This window comes from Meles meles, chromosome 15, assembly GCF_922984935.1.
Source record: "Meles meles chromosome 15, mMelMel3.1 paternal haplotype, whole genome shotgun sequence".
NCBI lineage: Eukaryota > Metazoa > Chordata > Mammalia > Carnivora > Mustelidae > Meles > Meles meles.
The window spans coordinates 73496396-73520861 of NC_060080.1; the positions used below are offsets into that span (position 1 = coordinate 73496396).

General features: G+C 46.1%; 1 protein-coding gene across 4 annotated transcripts in view; it reads right to left on the bottom strand.

Moving 5' to 3' along the window:
* The window catches only part of STON1 (stonin 1), a 46365-nt gene that overhangs the window by 10510 nt on the left and 11389 nt on the right, over positions 1 to 24466 (bottom strand). Inside the window, exons 2-3 of one of the 4 annotated variants that reach the window (XM_045979829.1) lie at positions 22194 to 22618; positions 388 to 2365 (exon numbers count right to left, since the gene is read on the bottom strand). In XM_045979829.1, coding sequence (XP_045835785.1) covers positions 388 to 2317 — 1930 coding nt within the window. In that variant the 5' untranslated portion in view covers positions 2318 to 2365; positions 22194 to 22618. Of the gene's footprint in view, positions 1 to 387; positions 2366 to 11985; positions 12067 to 15465; positions 15515 to 22193; positions 22619 to 24466 lie in introns of those variants that run through there. The other 3 variants (XM_045979831.1, XM_045979832.1, XM_045979830.1) reach the window with 3 other exon arrangements.

Below are 24466 nucleotides of genomic sequence, written 5' to 3' on the forward strand. Positions count from 1 at the left end.
GGTATATTCACGCATGAGAGATCTTTAAAGGTTAATTAGGGAATCAAAGCTCTGTGAGCAATAGTTTTAACATTTGAGGTTGGTGGCTAATGTCACAAAGTCCAGCAAGGAATCCTCCCTCAGTGACACCATCCACAAGAAAATCTGAGCTCAGAGCATTTTTTTATGGTATTAAAAATTTTTTTTCTTAAGTTAAACTTATCTGCTAGAAATAAACACACTAAATCCACTGCCCGACTAAATGTTGCACCTCCCAGCAGGCAACCCGAGCATGGCCCCAGGGGACTGAAGTTATCATTTCTCTCAACCTGGTTTCAACCCAAGGAGGAGGCTGAAAACACTGAAGCTACTTCCCGAGAAAGTCAACTGAGGGTGTTGAATATTTACTTGAATTTTTATCAGGAAGCCGGTCTATCTTCCATATGATGGCCCGGTAGGCACTCTCATATTTTGCTGACCCCACAGTGACCTGTATAACAGGTTCAGATTCGGGTTCGTGTAAATTCCCCAGACATGCCCGGCGATTCATTTTGGCCTTCAGGGACTTCTGCCTCTGGAGGTTCATGGTCCAGAGGGCCTTGATCCACTGTGACGGGACAGGAAAGTGTATCATGATATTGTCACAGGACCTCAAGGCACTGGCACAGGATGGTCTCTGAGCCAATGAGGCCATGTTGACAAAGGCCTGAAGCTCCACATAGGCCCCCTGGACAACCACCATGGACTTGAGGGAAAAGGGAAGATCTTCCCCATTATACAAAGTCTTAAAACGCATCAGCTCAAACCGGCAGGCATCCAGCGGTGCAAACTTAATGATTCTTGATTGCTCAAATTCTTGTGCTTTCACACACTTATGAAAATGATGGTCAAGAATATCAATCCCCTTCTTTTCTGGGTCTTTTTCAAAATAGCGTTCATTTCGCTTTTGCAGCTCAAGGTCATTCAAGGTCAAAAAGCATTCTGTGTTCCCATTCACAAAGCAGAGGCAACAGATTTGAGTTATGACAGCACTTTCAACCAATTTTCCTTCTTCTTTAGTGATTTTCCCCCAAAAGTTGTCCACAATTTCCAGAAAAATTTCTTGTTCCTCGTAGTTCTTTTTTGGTTTGGAAACAGGTGGCAACTTTGTTAGCTCCTCCTCCACGGTGGTCAGGAAGTCAAGGAAATCATGGTATTCTGTGGACCCTAACTTCAGCATCTGGTCGATGTCTGGTTCATGAACTACTTCTGTCTTAGAGTGGTATTTCCTTTTTTCTGTGTAAGACACGTGTTCAATCTTCACAGTATGGATTTTTCCTGCTACACTGAAGTTCTCAACTTTGGGTTCAGAAAGCCGGCAATGTGGATCGAGCTGTAACTCCTTAAATGGTTTTTCTAACCCCTCCTCATAATACATTTGCAAAATTCCCCCAGGTAAGACTTTTAGAAAAATTGGTCCCCACTGACGGGAAGACATCATGTTCTTCTTCTCAGGAATTCTCAACATGAAGGACCATCCAGGTTTGGGCTGACTCCTGAAAAGTGTGTGGGGGACAAAGGAAGAGGCGGTGTCTTCAGCATACAGACACTGCACAGACAAATTTCCATATGAGTCTCGGTCCTCAGCTGATTGGAGATGTTCAAGTTTCTCACAGATGTAGTTAAATGAACCCTGATTTAAGCTTTTTTGATCGAGAGGCATCTCTTTCTCTCTTGATGGGTACATCTTTCTGCTTCCTGAAGGGTCCAAGGCAAACTGGGAAGCACTGCCTTCATCTTTCCAAAATGGACTTGAAAACGCACAGTCCTCCCGAAAATACTGAAACTGGGGGGCATCATTTTGGAACCCTAGGCTTTCAGCCTGGAGAGGGCCAACTTCATCTGGAAGACCCACTTTGGGAGCTGGATGTGTACATGAGTGGTCACTGGGTAAGGAAGCATGGGATAAACAGGTCGGTTTAGTAGACAATACAGAAGAGCCTGCTCCTGGTGCTGTAAATGGACTGTTTGAGGATGATTCTGGGATAGGATAAAGCATATGAGTCCCTCCTTTGGGGATGCCAGGAAAACCGGGGAAGTCCTTGGTAGGTGTAGAAAGAGGAGAATTACTTGGAGGTCCTGGACTAAAGTAAAAGTCTATGATAGGAGAGGAGAGGGGGGTACTGTTGGCAGAGGAAGGTCCGCTGGGAAATTCCTTAGCACCAGAAAGGTTCAGCTTAAGTCCATTGGGCCTACAGATGCTTTGATTCTCCAGAGGCAAATTCTTTGACTTTTGAGAAGACTGAAAGGCAGAATCCTCATCAAATGTGACCCAGTTGCCTGGGTTTGCAGAACACATCTTTGGAATCAGACTGTGGTCTCGTCTATGAAATCAGATATGCTGTGTCTGTTAGAGGAGAAAGAGACAAGAAGAATATTAAATGAGAATGCGGAGGAAATCCAAGTTACTTTAGTTCTGAGAAATACTTAGATTTAAGAGAAATTGGGGGCAGGGAGGTGCCTGGTTAGCTCAGCTGGTATAGCATGCAACCCTTGATCTTGGAGTCGTGAGTTCAAGCCCCATGTTGGGCATAGAGCTTACTTGAAAAAATAAAAATAAAAGAAAGTGTTGTCACAAACATAAGTTCAAAATAAAAAATAAATAAATAAAAGCAACCATATTCACAGATTAACTGAGTACAAAGAAATGCTTAAGAATTGTAACACTTCTTCCTGGGATCAAGCCCCGCATCAGGCTCTCTGCTTGGCGGGGAGCCTGCTTCCTCCTCTCTCTCTCTCTCTCTCTCTCTCTGCCTGCCTCTCTGCTTACTTGTGATCTGTCTGTCAAATAAATAAAAAAATCTAAAAAAAAAAAAAAGAATTGTAGCACTTCTGATGATTAAATGGATTAACAACAACAACAACAAAAACAAGATCTAACCATATGCTGTGTACCAGAGACTCATTTGAAATTTAAGGACACACTTAGGCTGAAAGTGAAAGGATATAAAAAGATATTCTATGCAAACAGAAACAAGAGCAGGCAGGGGTGGCCATACTGTATCAGACAAAATAGATTTTACATCAAAAGCTGTCACAAGAGACAAAGCAGGACATTATATAATGATAAAAGGGTCAGCTCACCAGGAAGATATAACAATTACAAGTATATATAAATAAGCCAACATCAGAGCAATCAAATACATGAAGCAAACATTAAAAAAAACAAAGGAGGGGCGCCTGGGTGGCTCAGTGGATTAAGCCGCTGCCTTTGGCTCAGGTCATGATCTCAGGGTCCTGGGATCGAGCCCCGCATCGGGCTCTCTGCTCCGTGGGGAGCCTGCTTCCTCCTCTCTCTCTCTGCCTGCCTCTCTGCTTACTTGTGATCTCTCTCTCTGTCAAATAAATAAAATAAAATCTTTAAAAAAAAAAAAAAAAAACAAAGGAAGTAATAGCAACACAATAATATCAGAGTTTCAATACCCCACCTTCAATAATGGATAGAACATCCAGATAGAAGATGAATAAGGAAACAGAGCACATGAACAACATGATAGGCCAAACAGACAACACACAACACACAACAGCAGCAGAATACCTGTTCTTCACAAGCACACACAGAATATCCTCCAGGATAGATCACACGTTAGGTCACAAAACAAGTCTTAACAAATTTAAGAAGACGGAAATTATAGCAAGTGTCTTTTCTGACCACAACCGAATGAAACTGGAAATCAACAGGAGAAAGAATGAAAAAAACTGGAAAATTCACAAATGTAGAAATTGAACACCATACTCTTGAACAACCAATAGGCCAAAGAGAAATCAAAAGGGAAATGAGAAAATATTTCGAGGTAAGCAAAATGAAAACACAACATACCCAAACTGATGGATGTAGCAAAAGCAGCAGACAGAGTAGAGTTTATAGTGGTAAAGATCTACATTAAAAAAGAAGAAAGGCCTCAAATAAACAACCTAACATTACAGCTCAACAAACTAGAAAAAGAAAAACAAACTAAGCCCAAAGTTAGGAGAAGGAAAATAAGAATAAACATTAGGGCAGAAATAAATGAAAGAGAATATAAAGTAGAAAAAAAGGGAAACTAAGAGTTGGTTTGTTGTAAAAGATCAGCAAAACGGACAACCCTTTAGCTCGACTGAGAAAAAAAGAGAAAATACTCAAAACCAGAAATGCAAGATGTGACACTGAACTTGTATCACAGAAATAAAATAGTGACTATAAGGGACCACTATGAACAATTACGTGCCAGCAAGTTGGATAACCTAGAAGAAATGGACAAATTCCTAGAAACATACAACCTACCACAACTGAATCATAAAGAAGTAGGAAATCTGAACAGACCTATAATTAGTAAGGAAATTGAATTGGTAGTCAAAACCTCTCAAAAAATAAAAGCTCAGGCCCAGATGGTTTCATTGGAGAATACCACCAAACACTTAAAGAAAAATTAACACCAATCCTTCCCAAGCTCGTCCAAAAAACTAAAGAGGAGGGAAAACTTCCAAACTCATTTCATGAGCCCAGCTTTACTCTGATACCTAAACCAAATATAGTACAAGCAAAGAAAAATACTATATCCCTGATGAATACAAATGCAAAAATACTCAATAAAATACTAGTACATCAACTTCGACAGCAAATTAAAAGGATCATACACCATTATCAAGTGGCATTTATCCCCGGGATGCAAGGACAGTTTAACAGATGAAAATCAATCAAAATGATAGACCACATCCACAGAACAAAGGATAAATATCACATGATCATCTCAATAGGCCCAGATATAGCACCTGACAAAACTCAACACCTTTTCATAATAAGAATGCAGCCAACCAACTAGGGAGAAGAAAATTACCTCAAAATAATAACAAAGGCCCTCTATGAAAAGCCCATAATTAACATCATCCTCAATGGTGAAAAACTAAAAGCTTATCCTCTAATATCAGAAACAAGATAAGGATGTTCATTCTTACCACTTCTACTCAACACAGTCCTACAAGTCCTAACATGAGCAATTAGGCAAAAAAAAAGAAATAAAAGGCATCAAATCAGAAAGGAAGAAATTATATTTTGTCTATTTAATAGACACATATCATATAATGATATGATCTTATCTATAGAAAACCCTGAAAATTACACACACACACACAGTTATAAGTAATACACAAATTCAGCAAAGTCGCAGGATACAAAATCAACAAAAATCGATTACATTTCTATACATAAACAATTAACAATCCAAAAAGGAAATTAAGAAAACAATCTCATGTACAATACCATCAAAAAGAATAAAATACTTAGAAATAAATTTAACAAAAGGGGAAAAGACTTTTACACTGCAAAGTAATTGCTGGAAGAAATTTTAAAAGACACAAATAAAAAGATATCCCACATTCACAGATTGGAAGAAATAATATCGTCTAAATGTCTGTACTATCTAAAGCAATCTACAGATTCAATGCAATCCCTACCAAAGTCCCAATGACATTTTTTGCAGAAATGGAAAAAACACTCCAAAAAGTCATATGAAATCTCAAAGGTCTTTGAACAGTCAAAATAATCTTGAGAAAGATAAGCAAAGGTGAAGGCCTCATACTTTCTGACTTTAAAACATATTACAAAGCTATGATACTCAAAACAGTATGGTACTGACATAAAGGCAGACATACAGACCAGAGGAACAGAGTATTAAGCCTAGAAATAAACCCACACACACGGTCAAATGATCCTCAACAAGGATGCCAAGAGTATACAATGGGAAAAGTACAGTGTCTTCAACAAGCTGTGTTGGGAAAACTGGATATCCATATGCCAAAAAAAAAAAAAAAAAAAAAAAGACAATGGACCCTTATACCATACACAAAAATCAACTATAAATGGATTAAAGACTTAAACATAAAACCTGAAAAAAACTCCTGTAAGAAAACATAGTTTTCCCCTATGTTCAAAAAAAAAAGCTCAATGACATTGGTCTTGGCAATGAATTCCTGGATAGGATACCAAAGCACAAGCAGCAAAAGCAAAAACAGACAAATCGGACTACATCAGACTCAAAATCTACACAGCAAAGGAAATAACAGAGATGGGGCACCCACCGAATGGGAGAAAATATTTGCAAACCATATATCTGATAAGGGTTTAATATTCAAAATACATAAGGAATGCCTGCTCAATAGCAAAAAACAGACCAAAAAAAAAAAAATTAAAAATGGGCAACAGATTTGAATAGACATTTCTCCAAAGAAGATATATACACGGACAACAGGTATATGAAACGATGTTCAACATCACTAATCAGCAGGGAAGTGCAAATCAAAACCACAGTATCACCTTATACCTAGGACAGTTATAACAAAAACAAAAACAAAACAAAACAAAAAAAAAAACCACCCAAAACGAAAGAAAAGCAAAAAACACAAAATAACAAGTGTCAACAAGGATATGAAGAAATCAAAACCTTTGTGCAATGTCATGTAAAATGAAGTGGGAATGTAAAATGAAAAACAGTATAGAGTTTCCTCGAATTAAATAGAACTACCACGTAGATGATCTAGCAATCCCACTTAAGGAATTGGACCCCCCAAAATTGAAATAGGATCGCAAAGACATATCTGCACTCTCGTCTTCCTTTCAGCATTATTCGCAGTAGACAAAAAGTGGAAACAATCCAAATGTCCATCGTCTAATGAACGGGTGAAGAAAATGTGATATACGGGCATATGGGGAATCTTATTCAGTGTTTAAAAAGGAAGGACATTCTGGCACAGGCTACAACATAAGTGAATCTTAAAAGCATTATGCTAAGTGAAATAATAAGCAGTCACCAAAACAAGCATTATATAATTCCATTTACACGAGGTATCTGCAGTAGTCAAATGCACAGAAGCAGAAAGGAGAATGATGGAGCTGGAGTGGGGGGAGGTGGGAGGGAGAGGAGGGGAAAAGTGTGTGACTGATGGTGGGTAAAGAGTTTTAGCTGTGCAAGATGAGAGTTCTAGAAAGCTGTTGCAAAATAGTATGCATATAGTTGACAATACTGTACTGTACACTTAAAAATTTGTTGAGTGTACGGCATCAGGGAAATACAAATCAAAACCACAATGAGATATCACCTCACACCAGTCAGAATGGCTAAAATTAACAAGTCAGGAAATGACAGATGCTGGCGAGGATGCGGAGAAAAGGGAACCCTCCTCCACTGTTGGTGGGAATGCAAGCTGGTGCAACCACTCTGGAAAACAGCATGGAGGTTCCTCAAAATGTTGAAAATAGAACTACCCTATGACCCAGCAATTGCACTACTGGGTATTTACCCTAAAGATACAAACATAGTGATCCGAAGGGGCACGTGTACCCGAATGTTTATAGCAGCAATGTCTACAATAGCCAAACTATGGAAAGAACCTAGATGTCCATCAACAGATGAATGGATACAGAAGATGTGGTATATATACACAATGGAATACTATGCAGCCATCAAAAGAAATGAAATCTTGCCATTTGCGACGACGTGGATGGAACTAGAGGGTATCATGCTTAGTGAAATAAGTCAATCGGAGAAAGACAACTATCATATGATCTCCCTGATGTGAGGACATGGAGAAGCAACATGGGGGGTTAGGGGGATAGGAGAAGAATAAATGAAACAAGATGGGATTGGGAGGGAGACAAACCATAAATGACTCTTAATCTCACAAAACAAACTGGGAGTTGCTGGGGGGAGGTGGGATTGGGAGAGGGGGAGGGGGCTATGGACATTGGGGAGGGTATGTGCTATCGTGAGTGCTGTGAAGTGTGTAAACCTGGCGATTCACAGACCTGTACCCCTGGGGATAAAAATACATTATATGTTTATTAAAAAAAAAAAAATTTGGAAGGGGAGGCGAACCATAAGAGACTATGGACTCTGAAAAACAACCTGAGGGTTTTGAGGGTCAGGGGTGGGAGGTTGGGGGAACAGGTGGTGGGTAATAGGGAGGGCACGTTTTGCATGGAGCACTGGGTGTGTGCAAAAACAATGAATACTGTTACGATGAAAAAATAAATAAAATGGAAAAAAAAAACACCCTTTGAGTGAGGCCAAGTTAAAAAAAAAATTGTTGAGTGTAAAAAAATTGTTAAAAATTTGTTGCTATTTTTTAATTAAGATTTTATTTATTTATTTGTCAGAGAGAGAGAGAGCACAAGCAGGCAAAGTGGCAGGCAGAGGCAGAGAGAGAAACAGGCTCCCCACTGAGCAAGGAGCCCAAAGCAGGACTCAGTCCCAGGACCCTGGGATCATCACCTGAGCTGAAGGCAGCGGCTTAACCGACTGAGCCACCCAAGTGCCCCCATAACTGAGATTACTTGGGTTTAGAGTCATTGTCCAAAGCTACTAGCAATCAATCCTCATTCTCCTCACCACCATGCCCAAGCCCCTGACAACTACTCCCGGCCTGGTTTTAACTGGCCTGGTCTGGACATTCATTCACTCTATAGCATGTATCAGTACTTCATTCCCTTGGGTGGCTGAATAATATTTCATTGTGAAGAGAGCCCACATTTTGTTTATCCATCATTCATCAGGCGATGGACATCTGGTTTATTTCTAATTTTTGGCTATTATGAATAACAAGTTTTTATATAAGTTTCTGCATAATCATTTTTCTCAGATACAGACCTGAGTTTGGAAAGAACCAGAATCTGAGCACAGGTCACTTCATCCTGTAACACTACAACCTGAATTCTTGAGATGATTCTAATAACAGGGGAGGCAACGAGCTGTATGGGCCACATCACGGAGCTGGGAATTGGGCACCCAGGTGCTGGTCTGTCACCCATTAGCTGTGCGCAAAGCCCCTCCGGACATTCGTGATGAGAGCAGAATCATCTAGGGGTCATTTCCCACTCAGAAATACTTCTGTGGTGGCTGACATCCAACTGACATTTCTTTCAAAAGCAGTAATTATGTTACCACTGGGATTTTTGACCAAACTCTCAAACTAACAGAGTAAAACTCCATGATATGAAAACTCAAACCCTGCTGGAATAAAGCCCGTGAGAAAGGCCTATCTGTCTCCCTCCAGCCGGCCTGCTCGTTTCCCCTCGTGGATAATGAGGGCTCAACCAGTCCTATCCTTCAAGCTTGGAAAAGAGCCAGCCTCTATAGAGAGAGCAAGCCTGGGGCTCCACTGGGGACAGGGCACGCTCAGTGCTGTCATTTGCTAAATCCGCACATTCCTGAGGGCACCAAACACAGGGAGCAGCAGTCCAGGCCAGCTGGCTCTCTCTGGAGGGCATTTTACTGTCACTGCCCTTGGGCCGGATCTGCACAGAGCACTTTCCCTTCAAAGCAGGCAGAGCCCTGTTTCCAGGGGACACAGCCCGCAGGCTCTGAGGCAGGAAATCAACCGCAGGATTTCTTGACCCGTCCTATCCTACCCTCTTCAGAAGGAATCCAGCCAAAATCACTCTTCATATGGGGTGAGAAATGCATGTAAATATTTACATATTAGCCAGCTTTATTTAAAAGAAACCAAGAGAAGGAATCAGCCCGCTTTAGATGGAATCCTATTCTGACCTATACCAAACATTTTCCTTCATCTCTTTTTCACTGGTAGCTTCAGAATTTCGAGCACGGATACTGGCTTCTTCAGAGTTTTTGCTTCTTGTGAAAAAACAAAAGTAATTACCATAAACCAGATAAATCAATTTCATGACTTTTTCAGCGACCCTTGAACTTTAAAAAGCACACCTTGCAAAAAATCCCCTATGTTAAATACAAAATCTATGCAGAGTGTACTCTGCCCCCTTCGGCAGGGCTCAGCCTGGAGGCACTCAGCACATGCAATGCGAGTTTAATACAACCAAACAGGATTCTGTATCATGCCCAAGAGGAGCCCAAATCTTTGTCCCTGTTTAGAAGGCAGCTCCTGGAATGAGAGCCTAGGAGTCTGGCTCCCCGAGGTCAAGGGCCGGTGTGTTTCCCTATATCCTTCCTGCTGCCCTTCCTTATCAATCCTTTTCACACTCATTTCATTTCTCTCTGACCTCTGCTGCCTCTTTCTCCCATATGACCTCATCTTTCTCTCCTAGTCTCAAAGCCCAAAGTCAACAACTAGAATCGATTCCTTCTAAGGCTTTCCCTCCCCTCCCTTCCCTCCTAATTCACCCCCTCCTTCAGCACGGAAAGAAGGCCACATCCTTTCCAGAGCCTCTCAGTCTGTCCGAGCCCCCTGGGTCTCAGGGAGGGATACAAAAGCCCAGAGTGAGGTCAAGAACGTGTCCTGCCTTACTCATCTGCAACTTCACCCCACCTCCTTCAAGACATGCAAACACAAAGTCTCCAAGCAGCATCACCCACTTAGCCTCAGGATTTTTTCCGCCATGCAAATGGGGCGGGATTCTCAATACGCGTCTGTGCCTCCCGAGGTCCCGAAGTCCTACCGTTTACAGAGCCCTGTCACAGGGAACATCTCATTTAAATTCACAACAATCCAGAGTAGACACAGTACCCAGGCCCCCTGTCCAAAGTCCAGGTTCCACTTAGCACAGAGCTGGGAATCCAGGGCCTCTGGCACGACATCCCCAGGGGCCTTCCCCCAAAGTAGAGGTGCCTCTGGTTGGATTTTATGGCTCTTTCCTCCGCTGTATATTGCATCGCACCCCACATGCCCTAATCCTTCCAGAGGTCTGTTTTCAGTCAGTTTGCTTTATCCTGCTAACTCCTGGAAGACAATGCCAGACAAAATTCAGAGACAGAACAAGACACCGAGACCCAATGAGGCACAGAAAGAAAAGAAAAATGTTTTATGGTGGAAGCTGCTAGAAATCAATCTCCAGGTTTTGAAGGTTTTTAGAGGAGTGTTTGCTTCTCTTTAAACTATTAGACATCTTTTTGAGCTGCCCATTTTCAAAGTAGCATAAGCCCACATGCCTACTCACACTGGGAATAAGGGTGATACAGGTCGACATTGGTTTTCAACCTTTTACCTCAACACATGCGACAGGAGGCATTCAGGGCCTGGCACATTGTCTTGGATGTACCCAGAGTTTAAAAGCCCCCAGGATACTGAGAGAAGATCTGAAATAATTATCCCCACTTTTCAAAACGATGGATGAGCAAAGGCAGGCCTTGGGTCATAGCAAACACAAGAAAGTCTGCATTTACACACAATCAGGGAATTCCCCCTCTTTCTTTCACTGAAGAGCTCATCCTTTTATAAGAGTATCATGGAGATTACGAACTTTTCTAAATTGTTTAAAAAAGTAAATCTTCCAAAAATAGCAACACCTTAAATGTTATTAGAAATATTGCAAATTGCTTGCAATAAGCCTTATGAAAAGGCAGCACTAGATGGAATAATTATCTCGCCAAAAAGAACTGGGAATGAAAATCATCAAGTTGTTGTAGGAAAAATTCATATGTTTTTTGAGAGTCAGAGTGAAGCTTTTTCAGAGAGGGGCTATCTCTCATTCGTTAGGGCATTTTCCACATAGTCTACAAATGTCTGACATCACCAGGCAGTTCATTGCATGTTTAATTGAGTAATTTTAAATAGTCTTTTCAGTTTCCCATAAAGGAAATCTCTATACTGCCCTCCTCAGTTCAAAGAACCACTGCATTTCAGAGTTAGGCAGAAATTGGAGGTATTCTGCTCAATTAACCACACCAACAAACATCAAATACTTGCTATGTGCTGTTGGTATGCTAAGGGCTGTGTGTGCATTTCATCCTCACAACCCCATTAGGTAATAATATCATTTTGTAGAAGAGGAAAATAAGGCTCAGAGAAGTTAAGCTACTTGCCTAAAGTCACCCAGCCTAACAGAGGCAGATCTGTCTGATCCCAGAGCCCATGCCCCATTCCACCCACCTATGAGATTCCACCCATCCTATGAGATCCAGCGACCTGTGGTGTTGGTGTCCTAATTCTCATTTCCGAACACTTCCCACCACTCTCCTTTTCACTACGGAGGGTTCCTGGAGCCAGGAACTCTCCAAGCTGCAAAGGGGCTGTTCTCACCTGAAAAGAGGCGAGGTCTCCACAAAGCCCGCCACACCTATCTGCCGCGGGGACATCAGGCTGAGGGAAAGACAAACTTGGAGACAGTTTTCCCCATGATTGCTCAAGAACAACAGCTCTGCAGCAATTTGGGTCAGTTCTGAGAGTGGCTTTCATAACTCAGTCTGTCCTAGTTCCTGTCCCTTCTCGACTGCATCACCCTGAACGATGAAGGGTTTTCCAGCCTTGTAGCCCAACACACACCCTCAGGTGCCATCCTCTCTTCCAGTACTAGGGCTGTCTTGGTGTACACTGCTGAATTCCCCAAACTTCATGCAACGCCTCGCATCGTGCTCTCATGCCACCCTGCCCGCTCTACTCTCCAGGGTCTATTCCTGCTGTTCTTTGCAGATCTCCTTCGCTTCTCTTCAGAAACCAGTCAGAGCGTGGATGTGAAGCTCTACCTTTTCCTGCAGATGATCCAAATCAAATTAGATGCATCTGGCGGTCGAATCAGCATTCCTGCTCATCTGCAGCTGAAGACCATCCCCACTTGTGGAGAACAACACTCTCTCAGATGGTCTCAGATGGTCCCAGAGTCGGCTCTGGCTTCTCCGTAGCTGCCAGATGCTGGGGGAGGATGGACGTGGAAGGGGTGTCCTGCTCAGGAAAGCATCACAGGCACCCAGCAGTCACCTCCTGCTGTTAGTTCCACCTAACTCTCACCGTCAGGCTGACTCCTACTCGAGACTCATGATCACATCTGGACCCTCAGCAATGCTCCTGTGTTTGCAAAGGGCTGGACTTAGTCCTTTTATGCCTGTGCCTTTTTTGCGCCACACAACAATGCCGCATAATCTAGAGAAAGAATGTCTTTGTGCCAGTATCTGTGTGGTTCCATTGGCTGTCCCCCAAAGAAGGAATTCTCTGACTCTCCCAGGGCTGGACTCCTCCACCGCACCCCTGGAGCCAGACGGGGGCCGTGTTTGCAAAGCCTCCCTGTGGCTCTTGTTTGGTTGGAGGTCTGCGATCTAGTTACCCTCCTTGCCATCCTGGGACATACGTCTGGGAAACAAAGCCAAAGTCAGGGACGGCCCTGCGTGCAGAATGTATCAGTGAAGGCTTGCTACACGAGGGTTTAAAATATCTTTCCTATAGAATTTTTCCCTTTAAAGGGGCATCCAAACTTTTGAAACCGAAAGGATCCGAAGGCAACAGAAAGCCTTCGGTGTGGTGAAAACCCTTGCAGTGTACACCCTCGCCTTGGGTCACAGAAGCCCCCGGTACGTGGAGCGCCTGCATGGTTACCAGACGGTCCGCAGCCCGTCCTACTTAATCACAACCATGTGTGCTGTTTAGTTCAGCTCTGCGACAGGAAATACCATTTGTAAAATACTGAACTGCAGCCCAACCTATCCGTGCCTTCAAATGCTATCTGCGCTGGTTCCAGCTCAGCGCCCTGCGCCACGGCTCCCCTGTGGATTTAACCTTCAGTTCTCCAGGACAAATTTGGGTCCCAGCTCTTTTGTTAACCTTCTTTTAATATCTGCTCCATTTTCTAAATGTACAGAGTTGTATAAACGGACACCAACCCAAACGGACTCGTCCCAGGAATGAACCCAAAGATTTGGGCCTGGGTGGGCCATGCTCATTTCCAAATGTTATGCCTCTCACCATTAACATGGTTATGGAGTCGGCACACCATGTTCATGTCCATGTTATAAATACTATGGAAACCTGCTAAGCCGAGGTCTCTGAGCCTCAGTTTCTTCATCTGTAAAATGGTAATATTTGCCTCATATATCAATTGCCACATAACGAGTACTCGGTGCATCTTCTCTCTTTCTCTCCCTCCTTTGCTTTCCTTTGTCTCCCCATTCTAACCTTCCTTTCTCTAGTCAGGAAGAAAGGAAAATGCTCAGTCTCTGCAGTTTGCTTTAACATAGGTAGACCTCTTACAAACCCTTTTCTTGAACTGGGTGTCCATTCTGTCTGGCACATGACCATGCCTCCACCCACCCTGCTCTCCCACTACAGAGGGTCAGCCCCACACTGTGTGGGGCTACAGGGCTGGGCTCAGCCTCTCATCTGCCACCTTAGTGAGTGGCGCTGAATTCTTGGGCTGTTCTCTTAGGGAAGAGTGAGCACCCAGCACATTCCATAGCCAAGTCTTGTCCAAGATATGAAGGAAGGAAACCACCTAAATGAGAGTCTTCCTGGTGCCAGACACAGGGCTGGGACTTGGTCTCAACCAGCCGTCTGCCTGGCCTAAACGGCTGCTCCCGGTCCTGATGACCTGCAGATGGTGCGACAGGGACCTCTTGAGCCACAGTTAAAAGACGCTCCTCCTTCATGGGCTCCTGTCCTTTATTTAGTCACAGCAAAGGCCCAACCCACAAAGGCAGGAGAGCACAGAGGTCTAGCTCATAGCCTCTCAGGTACAAAGTCACCTGGCCTCTTAGCTCGCTTCCTCTGCTTATTGGCCCCAAGGTGTGTTACTTAACATCCTCAAAGTCCTCATCTATAAAGTGAAAATGAATGACACCTACTTCCTAAGGTCCAAATAAGTTAATGCTAAGTTAGTAAGTAAAATGCTACTTCATAGGCACTCAAAAAGATGGTACCACAGTGCTTACAAGCGAGGGGTTCTTGACTCAGCACTGACCGTTGCTAGCAGCCCCCAGCCGAACAGCAGGCCATATTAGGCCTGCAGGGGACACTGGCAAGGGCCCCAGGCTTCCTGTCTAGCCCGGAGGATCGCCCCTTTTCTGACAAGAGAAAACCAAGGTGTTAAACTGAGCTGTGAAATGAAACGAACTGCTTAAGCAAGTCGGCACAGCACCTGGAGATGTCGAAAGTCATCAGGGAAAAGACTGCTCAAAAATGACGTGGTCCGGGGCACCTGGGTGGCTCAGTGGGTTAAGCCTCTGCCTTCAGCTCAGGTCATGATCTCAGGGTCCTGGGATCGAGCCCCACATCGGGCTCTCTGCTCCGTGGGGAGCCTGCTTCTCCCTCTCTCTCTGCCTGCCTCTCTGCCTACTTGTGATCTTTCTGTCAAATAAATAAATAAAATCTTTAAAAAAAAATGACGTGGTCCTTCTTTACGTGGGGCTGAGCACTGTACGGTGAAAACCTGGAACCACGCGCGTCACCCACACCCAAGACTCCGCATGGCTCTGTCCAGCTGGCTCCCCACAGGGAATGACTTTACTCCCTAGGGGAACACTTGGCAGTGTCTGCAGACACGCTTAGTTGTCACACAGGGCAGTAGCGGGTACTCCTGGCACCTAGTGGGGGGTTGCTGCTAAACACCCCTCCATGTACAGCAGAGCCCCCACAATGAAGACTGAGCCGGCCCCAAAGATCAGTAGCACCAGGGTTGAGAAACTCTGCTCCTTGTTGAGGTCACTGAGTGGCGTATGCCACACAAGGCGTCCCACCCTTCTGTGTGTGTGTCTACTTTGTAGACAATGAACTGGATGCTTAAGTTGGGCAATGTACCTGAGGTGGCACCAGAAAAAGGTGCTATCAGAATCGAACCCTGTTTGGGCCCCAAATCTCGTGCTCTTTCCACTGCATCACACTGATACCAGGACAGGAATCAGGAAAGAAGTCTTCTTGACAGGACTTGGACATGATCTAGAAAACACAGGAAAAGGGGGGAGTCTGGCACTGAGAAACAAGGGGCCACCAGAGAAGCAGGAAGAAGGCAGGGCCACACACATCAGTCCGGTTTGAGAGGCATCCAAGTGGAAATATCTAGCAAGGAGCTAGAAACACAAGACAGCACTTGGAGAGAAAACCAGGGGCTACCCATGAAGAGCTGGGTGTCTTCCTAGGCTAGGTGAGAGCCGAAGGCAGGAGAGAACAGGGGAGGCCACAAGATGTCCAAAGCTGAGGACTGGTCTCTTTCTAGGAGGCGTAAAAAAAAGGGGAGAAAGTGAGACACATCCAAGAGGCCAAGGTAAAACCAGGAGGTACCGAAACCCCCAAGGCAGGAAAGATGTCCTCCTGGGGCCTTGAAGAGCAACAGAGGGCAGGGACAGCCGAGATGAGAGGCCTCTGGGTTTAGTGACCAGGTCAGCAGTGGCGGGGTGGGTGCAATTTCAGCAGTGGGTGGGGGTGAGGCCAGGCAGACCGTATGGAAGCAAAGGGAACACAGATGCTGGGGCCCACAGGCAGAGGCTGGGCTCAGCGGTCCCTGTCTTGGCCACCCAGACCCCCAGCCCCCAGGTCCTGGGTTTCTGCAGCTCTGGGGTAGCATTGTCTCCCAGGCGGACTGGTTCCTGGCAGCCCTAGTAACAGCCCCCCCTCTTTGAACCCTATCTCCGCTAAAGGGCCCTAGCACTTCCCACTCTCCAAAATATCCAGCCCGCCGCGGCCCAGGGGAATGAGGCAGACAAGCCAGCCTTCGTGCAGGCGAGGGCAGGCAAACAAGGCCTGCTTTCAGGGCTGCCTTCTGGTATTTATATTCCTGTGGGCTCTTAGGTGGGAAGAGCAAGGCACTCAAGAGTAGGAGATGAGAAAGGGCATTATCTCCCGAGGGGGCCCCCAGGGCTGGGCGGGGGGTGTAGGGTCCTGTGGTGACTGCAGGGGGTGGCTCCCAGATTTTGATTCTGCATTCTCAAAGGAAACCATGAAAAAGTTGTGGCATAAAGTCAGCTGAGGGGGCCCTGCCTCAGATCGCACATCTTAAACATGCAAATCTCCTCCTTCCCCTCTTCTCTGCTGGCCCAGGGGCCCTCCTGAAGATAAGCAGAAAGCCCTGGAAGTTTAAAGGACTCTAAAGAGAATCTCTCTCGGACTGAAATATTTAAAGGGGGAGGAGGGACCAATACAACCACTCTGCTAGGAAAATTGGTCAAGTAATTTATCTTAATTACCATGCAATTACTTTTAGTGTTTTCAGAAGAAGCTGTAGCTAAATGGCCCAGAAAGGATATTTAATGCTGTAGAATTTGAGTCCCTCCCACACGCCCATCATGACCCACGGCTTAAATTGTCTGACAAGTCAAGGACTATCACCTGCTGGGAGAGACCCAGGACCTTGATCCTTGGCTCTGGGGCCCTTCTGCCAAATGTGTGGGCCCCAGCCCCCTGCGCATTCACTCAGCAAATAGTCTTCTATGTCTTCTATGGGTCCTGGGTGAAACACCAGGCAGACAGCAGAAACCAGGAAGACCTGATTTGTGTGGTGGGGAAAGAAGGGTCTGGAAGTTAGAGAGATGGTGTGTGACTCCTAGCCCCACCACTGACCAGTGTGCGACAGAGGGCAGGTGGTGAATTCCCTGAGCTTCTGTTTCTTTCGGTGTGAATAAAGGAATAATACGAGTTAACTTCTAGTGTTTGCTTTGGCCTGACATGTGCCTTCCCCCAAATTCAGCCCTAATCCCCCATACTAAAGAATGTGACTGTAGTTAGAGGGAGGGCCTCTGAAGAGTTGATTCTGTGGAAATGAGGCCACCAGGGGAGGCCCTGAGCCAGCCTGACCACTGTCCTCGCAAGAAGTCAGGACACAGACAGACACCAGAGAGGCAGACACAGAGAAAAGGCCACGTAAGGACACAGGCAAGGAGAGGGGCCTCAAAAGCAACCAAACCTGCCAACACCTTGCTCTTGGATTTCCAGGCTCCAGACCTGCGAGAAACACTGCTGCTTAAGCCCCAGAGGCTGGGGTTTCCTGTCATGGCAGCTGGAGCAAACTGAGCCTCTAATGACACTAAGTAAAGTCAGGTCTGTAGGATGGCAGGTGCCTAAAGAGAGGCCTTTATCACTAGATTCCTGCTCCTAAGTTGCTTGTAATGGGGTAGTAAAGACCAGAGGAAACAGATGAAAGACAAAAGTGCTCACCCTTCTGAGCTAAAGAGCCCTAGGGCTTTGGGAGAGGACAGCCCTGGCTCGGGGGCAGGGAGACTCCCTGGGGAGGGGACATCTGCTAGGGCAGAGCCACCGGGCAGCAGATGAGGCACAGGGGACCAAATCTGCGGCCCATGTTTCTGTGCATTCTGGTCATGTGCCGGTTAACACCAGCTAAGGGACAGCCTCCGGCCGGGCCTCATCCATCCCGCTGAGCAGACAGAAACCCAGTTAGGCACAGGTCTCCCCAAAATGGACCATAAGCCAGGGGTGATGTCAGCAGGGACCTCATAAGCCAGAGGAGACGTCAGTGGTGATCCGCACTGTGTGCAAGCCTCAGATCAAACACATTTTGGTTTATCAACAGCCTGCCCTGGGCTGTTGCTGACCAGCAAGCTCACCTGGAAACGTCCACATCACTGCAAATACACAGGCAGGAACCACTGACTTACAACGGAACCAAAGCACATCTGCTCAACCCTCACACTCCCAGGAATCCCACGAATGTACATGTGTATACATATGTAAAAGCCCAAGCAATTCTTTTTTTTTTTCTCAAGATTTTATTTATTTGAGAAAGAGAGAACACGACCAAGGGGGAGGGGCAGAGGGAGAAGCAGGCTCCCCGCTGAGCAGAGCGCTGGACAGCAGACTCATCCCAGGACCCTGGGATCATGACTTGAGCCAAAGGCAGAGACTTAACTGACAGAGCCACAGACGCCCTGGAGCAATTCTAAGATTTTAAAAATCACTTATGAGTCTTAATTATATAACAAGTACAGAAGGTCAACATTTACTTGGGCTCTTAGTCTCACATGGAGACATCACTCTCAAAAATAATATTTGTGTCTCTCAGTCTGCGGGGAGTGCGTGCAAAATATTTGTGAACTTTACTGCATTTCAGAGGCCACTAGATGCTTGCACGAAGAATTCTGCACTTACAGCAAAGTCTAATTAGAAACATGTAAGTAGATGGGAATGAACAGATCTGTCCACTGACATTCTCAACGAGGGGCGGGAGATTATATTTAAACTTACAGATCATGGGGCACCTGGCTGGCTCAGTGAGAAGAGCATGAGACTCTGGATCTCAGGGTCCTGAGTTCAAGCCCTATGTTGGGTGTAGAGATTACTTAATAAATAAACTAAAAACAAAATAAAACAAAACAACTTAACTGTGTCTACCTATCAGCCTAGGTGCTTGAGCATGTAGCAGAATGGTCTCCTTCATCTCGACTCTGGGTCTCCATTAAAATGACCACCACCCGGTGTCCTCACAGAGCCCCCAGGTGCCTCTTATTTTGCTGCCCAGTGAGGTCCACAAGCTGACAGGTCCAGCCCAGCACAGGGGGCTCACCCAGCTCCAAGATGCAGGCAGGCCTCCACTGGATACCTCTACGGTGTCTCTCACCATACCATCTCCCACCAGCCCCTCCTACTACTGGTCACAGCAAGAGACTTCCTCTGGGTGAGGTCCCTACAGCCATCTGCCCAGCCTAGAAGCCAGGAGGCTGGTGCTTGGGAGGTTTTGTGCCGTTCCGCTTCGTTCCGTCTTGGTAAGTTAAAACAAGTCATTGCTGGCAAGTGGTTTCTAAAAGTCCTAACCATTTATGAAGATTCAAACTCTAACAATCTAACCAAATGAATTCTCCAACAAAAGAGGTCTGCAGAGAAGTATGGACCTCCCTTAAGACCCCTTCCTATCCAAACTCTTTAGGACTCCTGCAACCATTTTTCAGGATAGAAGTTTTCCAAAGATGGCCACAACAATATCCCCTATCTAATGCTTTTCTGGAATGCCATGGAGCCAGGGAAGCTTGAGTTTTCAGTGACTCTGGCCTCAGTCGCCATCTGACTACAACTACATGAGAAGCTCTAAGCAAGAACCACCCAGCTGAGCCCAGTCAACCCACAGAACCAGGAGAGAGACCATGAAATTGCGACTCTAAGCCTCTACACTTTTTTGTGTGGTAAAATGTACATTCCCCTAAAAGCTACCCTTCTAACCACTTTAAAGAGCGCAGTTCTGTGGTATTAAGTACAGTCAACCTCATGGTTGTGCAACCATCATGACCACCCATCTCCAGAACATTCTATCTTCCCAGATTGAGAGTCCATCCCCATTAAACACGACCTGTGCATCCCCCACCCCAGCCCCTGGCAGCCACCATTCGACCTTCTGCTCTGTGAATCTGACTACTCTAAGGACCTCATGTAAGGGGAATTGTACAATATTTGTCCTGTTTGTGACTGGTTTATTTCACTTCACACAATGTCTTCAAGGTTCATCCATGTTGAAATATATGTCAGAATTTCCTTCCTCCTTAAGGCTGAAAACCGTATACCCAGGCTGTATCCATGCATCCATTAATGCATGGATCTGGAATGGTGCTTCTACAGCAATACATACGTGGGGCAGTGGGCAAGCAGCCATGGCCCAGCAGAGCAAGGCTCTGAAAGGCAGACGTCAGGAGCTGGAAAGTTGGAAACAAACACGCAGTACCAGGGCACTAACCTCCAGAGTAGGTGACCAGCCAGGAATCCAGGCTGCAATTCCCAGTAGCACTCACCACAGCAGGCTGGGCACGCCCCCTCCCACCCTCCACCCGCCTCCGATGCCCCAGCACAGGCTGATAGGCCAATAAACATTTGGTGGATAAGTGAAAAATGTTCCTGACACTGAAGCCAGGTTCTGGGCCATATCAGAGTTTCTGACGGGCTCCCTGCAGGCCACGAACTGGGCCAGAAAATGCAGAAAGGCTGCTCCTGGCTGGAACGGGAAGGGGGAGGTAGCAGCAGCAGGATGACCTGACAGGGGAAAATTCCACAGCCAGGCCCGGGCTTCCAGGGAAGTACAGGATCTCCATCAAAGCCCCACCCTGACCCAGGCCGCCCCGGACTTCCACCTGAGGGAGGGAAGGCCTTTGGGAAGGGCGTGTAGGGTATCACACTGAGCCAACAGCAAGAGGTATCTCAGGGATCCGCCCGGCTCGGTTCCTCAAGCTCAGTTCCCAGAGCCCAGGGCCGTAGAGCCTCCTGTGCCCATTGTAGGAGCAGGATGGCTTGGAGGGACTCAGATCTACACCCTAACAGGCTGTGGGGGACTGGGAGGGGAACTGAGTCACAGATAGGAACCCTGGAAGCTTTAGGATAGCGACCTTCCTTCACTACAGGAGAAGCCAGGCTGGCTGAACCAGGACCCTTCCCCTCTCACCCACAGACACTCTGCCAAGGAAGCCCAATGCTCTCTTCCTACTGGCCTGCTCCACTAGGCCACAGGTCAGGATGCACCAGAGCATGGACATTAATCCCAAATCTAGGAAGATGACTTGTTTCTGGTTGACTTAAAGAGTGAATAACAACCATACCCATGCCCCCCGGGATTGAAACCAAATGGGCTCACATCATGGTTCGACTCTGCATTTGGTTTACCAGCCTTTAAAGATAAAGCAAAACCCCAAGCATTAATTATAAAGGTGTTGTTCTTTATTTCTCTTCAAAGCTTACACCTTGAAGGTCAGACACTGCTTACCATGGGGAAAGCAGTTATAAGCACCCATAAAAGAGTTCAAGAAACATGGATTTTAAACTTGGCTCAGCTTCTAAGTAATTGTGGGGCTTTAAGCAAACTAATTAACCTCTTCGGGTCTCAGTTTCATAATGATGAATGAAGGGAAATACTTGGTTCTCCCATGGTTTGGTTATGCGCTTCACAAGAGTAACTTATATGTGATGATAGAGCTATCGATATGCAGATATAAAAATACACACTTATACAAAGGAAGTCCTCGTAAAAAGAACTAAACTATAAATATGTTAGGGATTCTCACATTCAGTAGGTGCTTGCTGGTACGGGCTGAAGAAATGGCCAAATATCCCCAAGATTATAACAAGACTAATATTTGATGAGAGCAGTGCCTGTCCTCATGGCAGAATCCCCACTGATGTAGCTACCAGATCTGAGAAGGCCGTCTCTCTCCGCAGCCCGCCTCACCCCTTTCTTTCCAAACAACAGGCTCCCTTCCCACCGGCCTTATATTCCAGTCTGCGGGATTTCCCGAGCCAGCCTGATTGCCAGGGTCAGAGTCTGCCCCACTGCCCCTACCCCAGCCACATGGCCCAGCTCCCACCTCCAGTTATGGCCTGAAGCTGTTTCTTGGGCCGGCCGCCAAGCCCAGAACCCTAGCCCTGCAGCCTAGGTCTCCACTGCCTTTGACACCAGAGGGGAAAAACTCATTCCCTTTTCCTGGTTTTCGTGGAGCAAGACAACAGGGAAAATTTGTGCACCAGGAGCCAGTGTCTGCCCAGGACCTCCTCCCCCTACCTCAGGCCTGGACTCCACCCAAGACCCTCCCCTGCACAAGGAGGCTCACCTGAGCTCTTCCACCTCAAAGGGCTTTGGGGAGCATCACATAAGGGGAAGGACTCAGAAGTGTCTTTGAAAACTATGAAGCACTCTGTAAATTCTTTTATTCTTTTTACTCTTGTTTGTTGACTTCGGTGTGGTCTCCGATTATGACTCTCTAGAGGCCTGGGATTGTTCCCCGGGTAAACTCCTTTGGTACAATGGCCACACACACAGAGCATAGCATGATGCTCTTTGGGACTCTAATGCCATGAGCAAATGCAGCAGGAGCTCCAGGATGGGGGTGGGGGGGACCAGGTTTCTGCCCCTCTGGTTCCTGCCAGGAAATTAAGCGCATCACTTAACCTCGCTGGGCATTTGTCTTCATATGCACAATGGAACTGACAAGCCATCTGCATTCCTTTTCACCAGGATGCCAAGAAGGCAAAGAATCTGAAAAGAAAAACACTGCACAAGTTGAAATGTTGTAGTATTCAGAGGGCATGGAGAGCTGAGAGAGGAGAGATGGGAAAGGAACAGGAAGGGGGACGGGGAACAAAAAACAGAGCAAGAAGACATTTGGGGTGAAATGGGAGGCACTTGAGCAGGCCCGGGTGGAATGCCACGGAAATTCCCAGTATAGAAAGTAATCCCCAAGCCTGAGAGTCCGTGTCCGGATGAGAAGATCCATCACAGAGATATGTGAAGTCAACTCGGGCAGAGAAGAGTGGACAGAAGGAAGTGAGGTCTGTCTACCACCTGAAGTGGCATGAGACCTACCAGAAGCCGAGGCTCACTGTGGTTTGCTTCCACAGCTCAGCTCCGAGTGAGGAGAGAGATGAGCAATTCATACGCCCACTACCCTCAAATATTGTGTAATGCCCCAGAGGCTCTGGTCAGGCCACATCCTGGCCCATGATGACCAATCCAGAGTGCTCCACTTTGAGGGGGACATTCAAAGATTGCAGAGTTCCCAGAGGCTGGTCACCAGGACAGTGGGGTGTGCTGAGACCACGTCACAGCAGGATGGGCTATGAAATCTGAAAGTGTGTCCCCAAACAAGATTCAGGGAGGACATGAGAAGCAAAGGCTCTCTCAGAATCAAAAAATACTCTGAATGTTGTCTGGTCCAACCTTCACAAGTAAAGAATCTCTAACACAACATCTCTGCGGGGGAATTATCCAGCTGCCGCCTGACCTCTTTCAGTAACGGAGACCACATCACTTCCTAAGTTAGTTCATCTCGTTATCATTTGGACAATATTAAACTCTTCTCCCTCCTATTAGCCCCAAATTAACCTCATCCTAGCTTCCATCTTATGCTCTGCAGGGACACAGGCTAAGTCTAAAGATTCTTTCGCCCACCCCTCCTCAGACAACTGGAGACAGCTGTTCTTAATGACCTGCCCGGGCTCTTCCCACAGACTTGCTTAAGAGGGGAATGCATTTTCAACACACCCCTGAAAGCATATGCTGGAGCCCCTTCAAGGCTTCATTCCTAGTGATCTCTGGCCAGCTCTGACCTCCGACTACCATGGGATATGACTGCTGCCCCTGCCTTGCTCAGAGCATCTTGTCCTGGCCATGACTCCCTAACTATGGTTGCTTTCCAACTAGGTCTTGGCCTCCTCCTACCCAATCTGGGCAAACTCTGGTCCAGGAGGGTCTTGGCTCTGACCCTCTGCCCACTGCTAAGGGCTTGTCATGAATATTCTCCACAATGAGACAAAAAAATAAGTCCCAAATTCATGCCACTTCACAGAGAGCAGCTGGTCATTTGACTTTAGGCCTTCTAAAGAAGACTGAATCTAGAATGTTCATAGGCATTAAATATTAGTTCTAGGGGCGCCTGGGTGGCGCAGTCATTAAGCATTTGCCTTCAGTTCAGGTCATGGTCCCAGGGTCCTGGGATGGAGCCCTGCATCAGGCTCCCTGCTCAGCGGGAAGCCTGCTTTTCCCTCACCTTCTCCCCCTGCTTGTGTTCCCTCTCTTGCTGTTGTTCTCTGTCAAATAAATAAATAAAATCTTTACATAAATAAATAAACAAACATTCTAACACCTCAGTTGACAGGGGAGGAAACAGAGGGCCAAAGGGGTAAAAGGATTCACTCAGGTAATTAATCTTTGATTGTTCAGTCCCACATTCCTTCCACTACAGTCAAGAGGAAGTGAAGTTCTCTTGTGGCTCTCTTCTCAGTACATTTTGGGGTAAATTGAATGAATGCGTGTATGTGCATTCATTCTTTCTTTGACTCAACAGACATTCACTAACGACCTACTATGTGCTTCGCAAATGCTCTC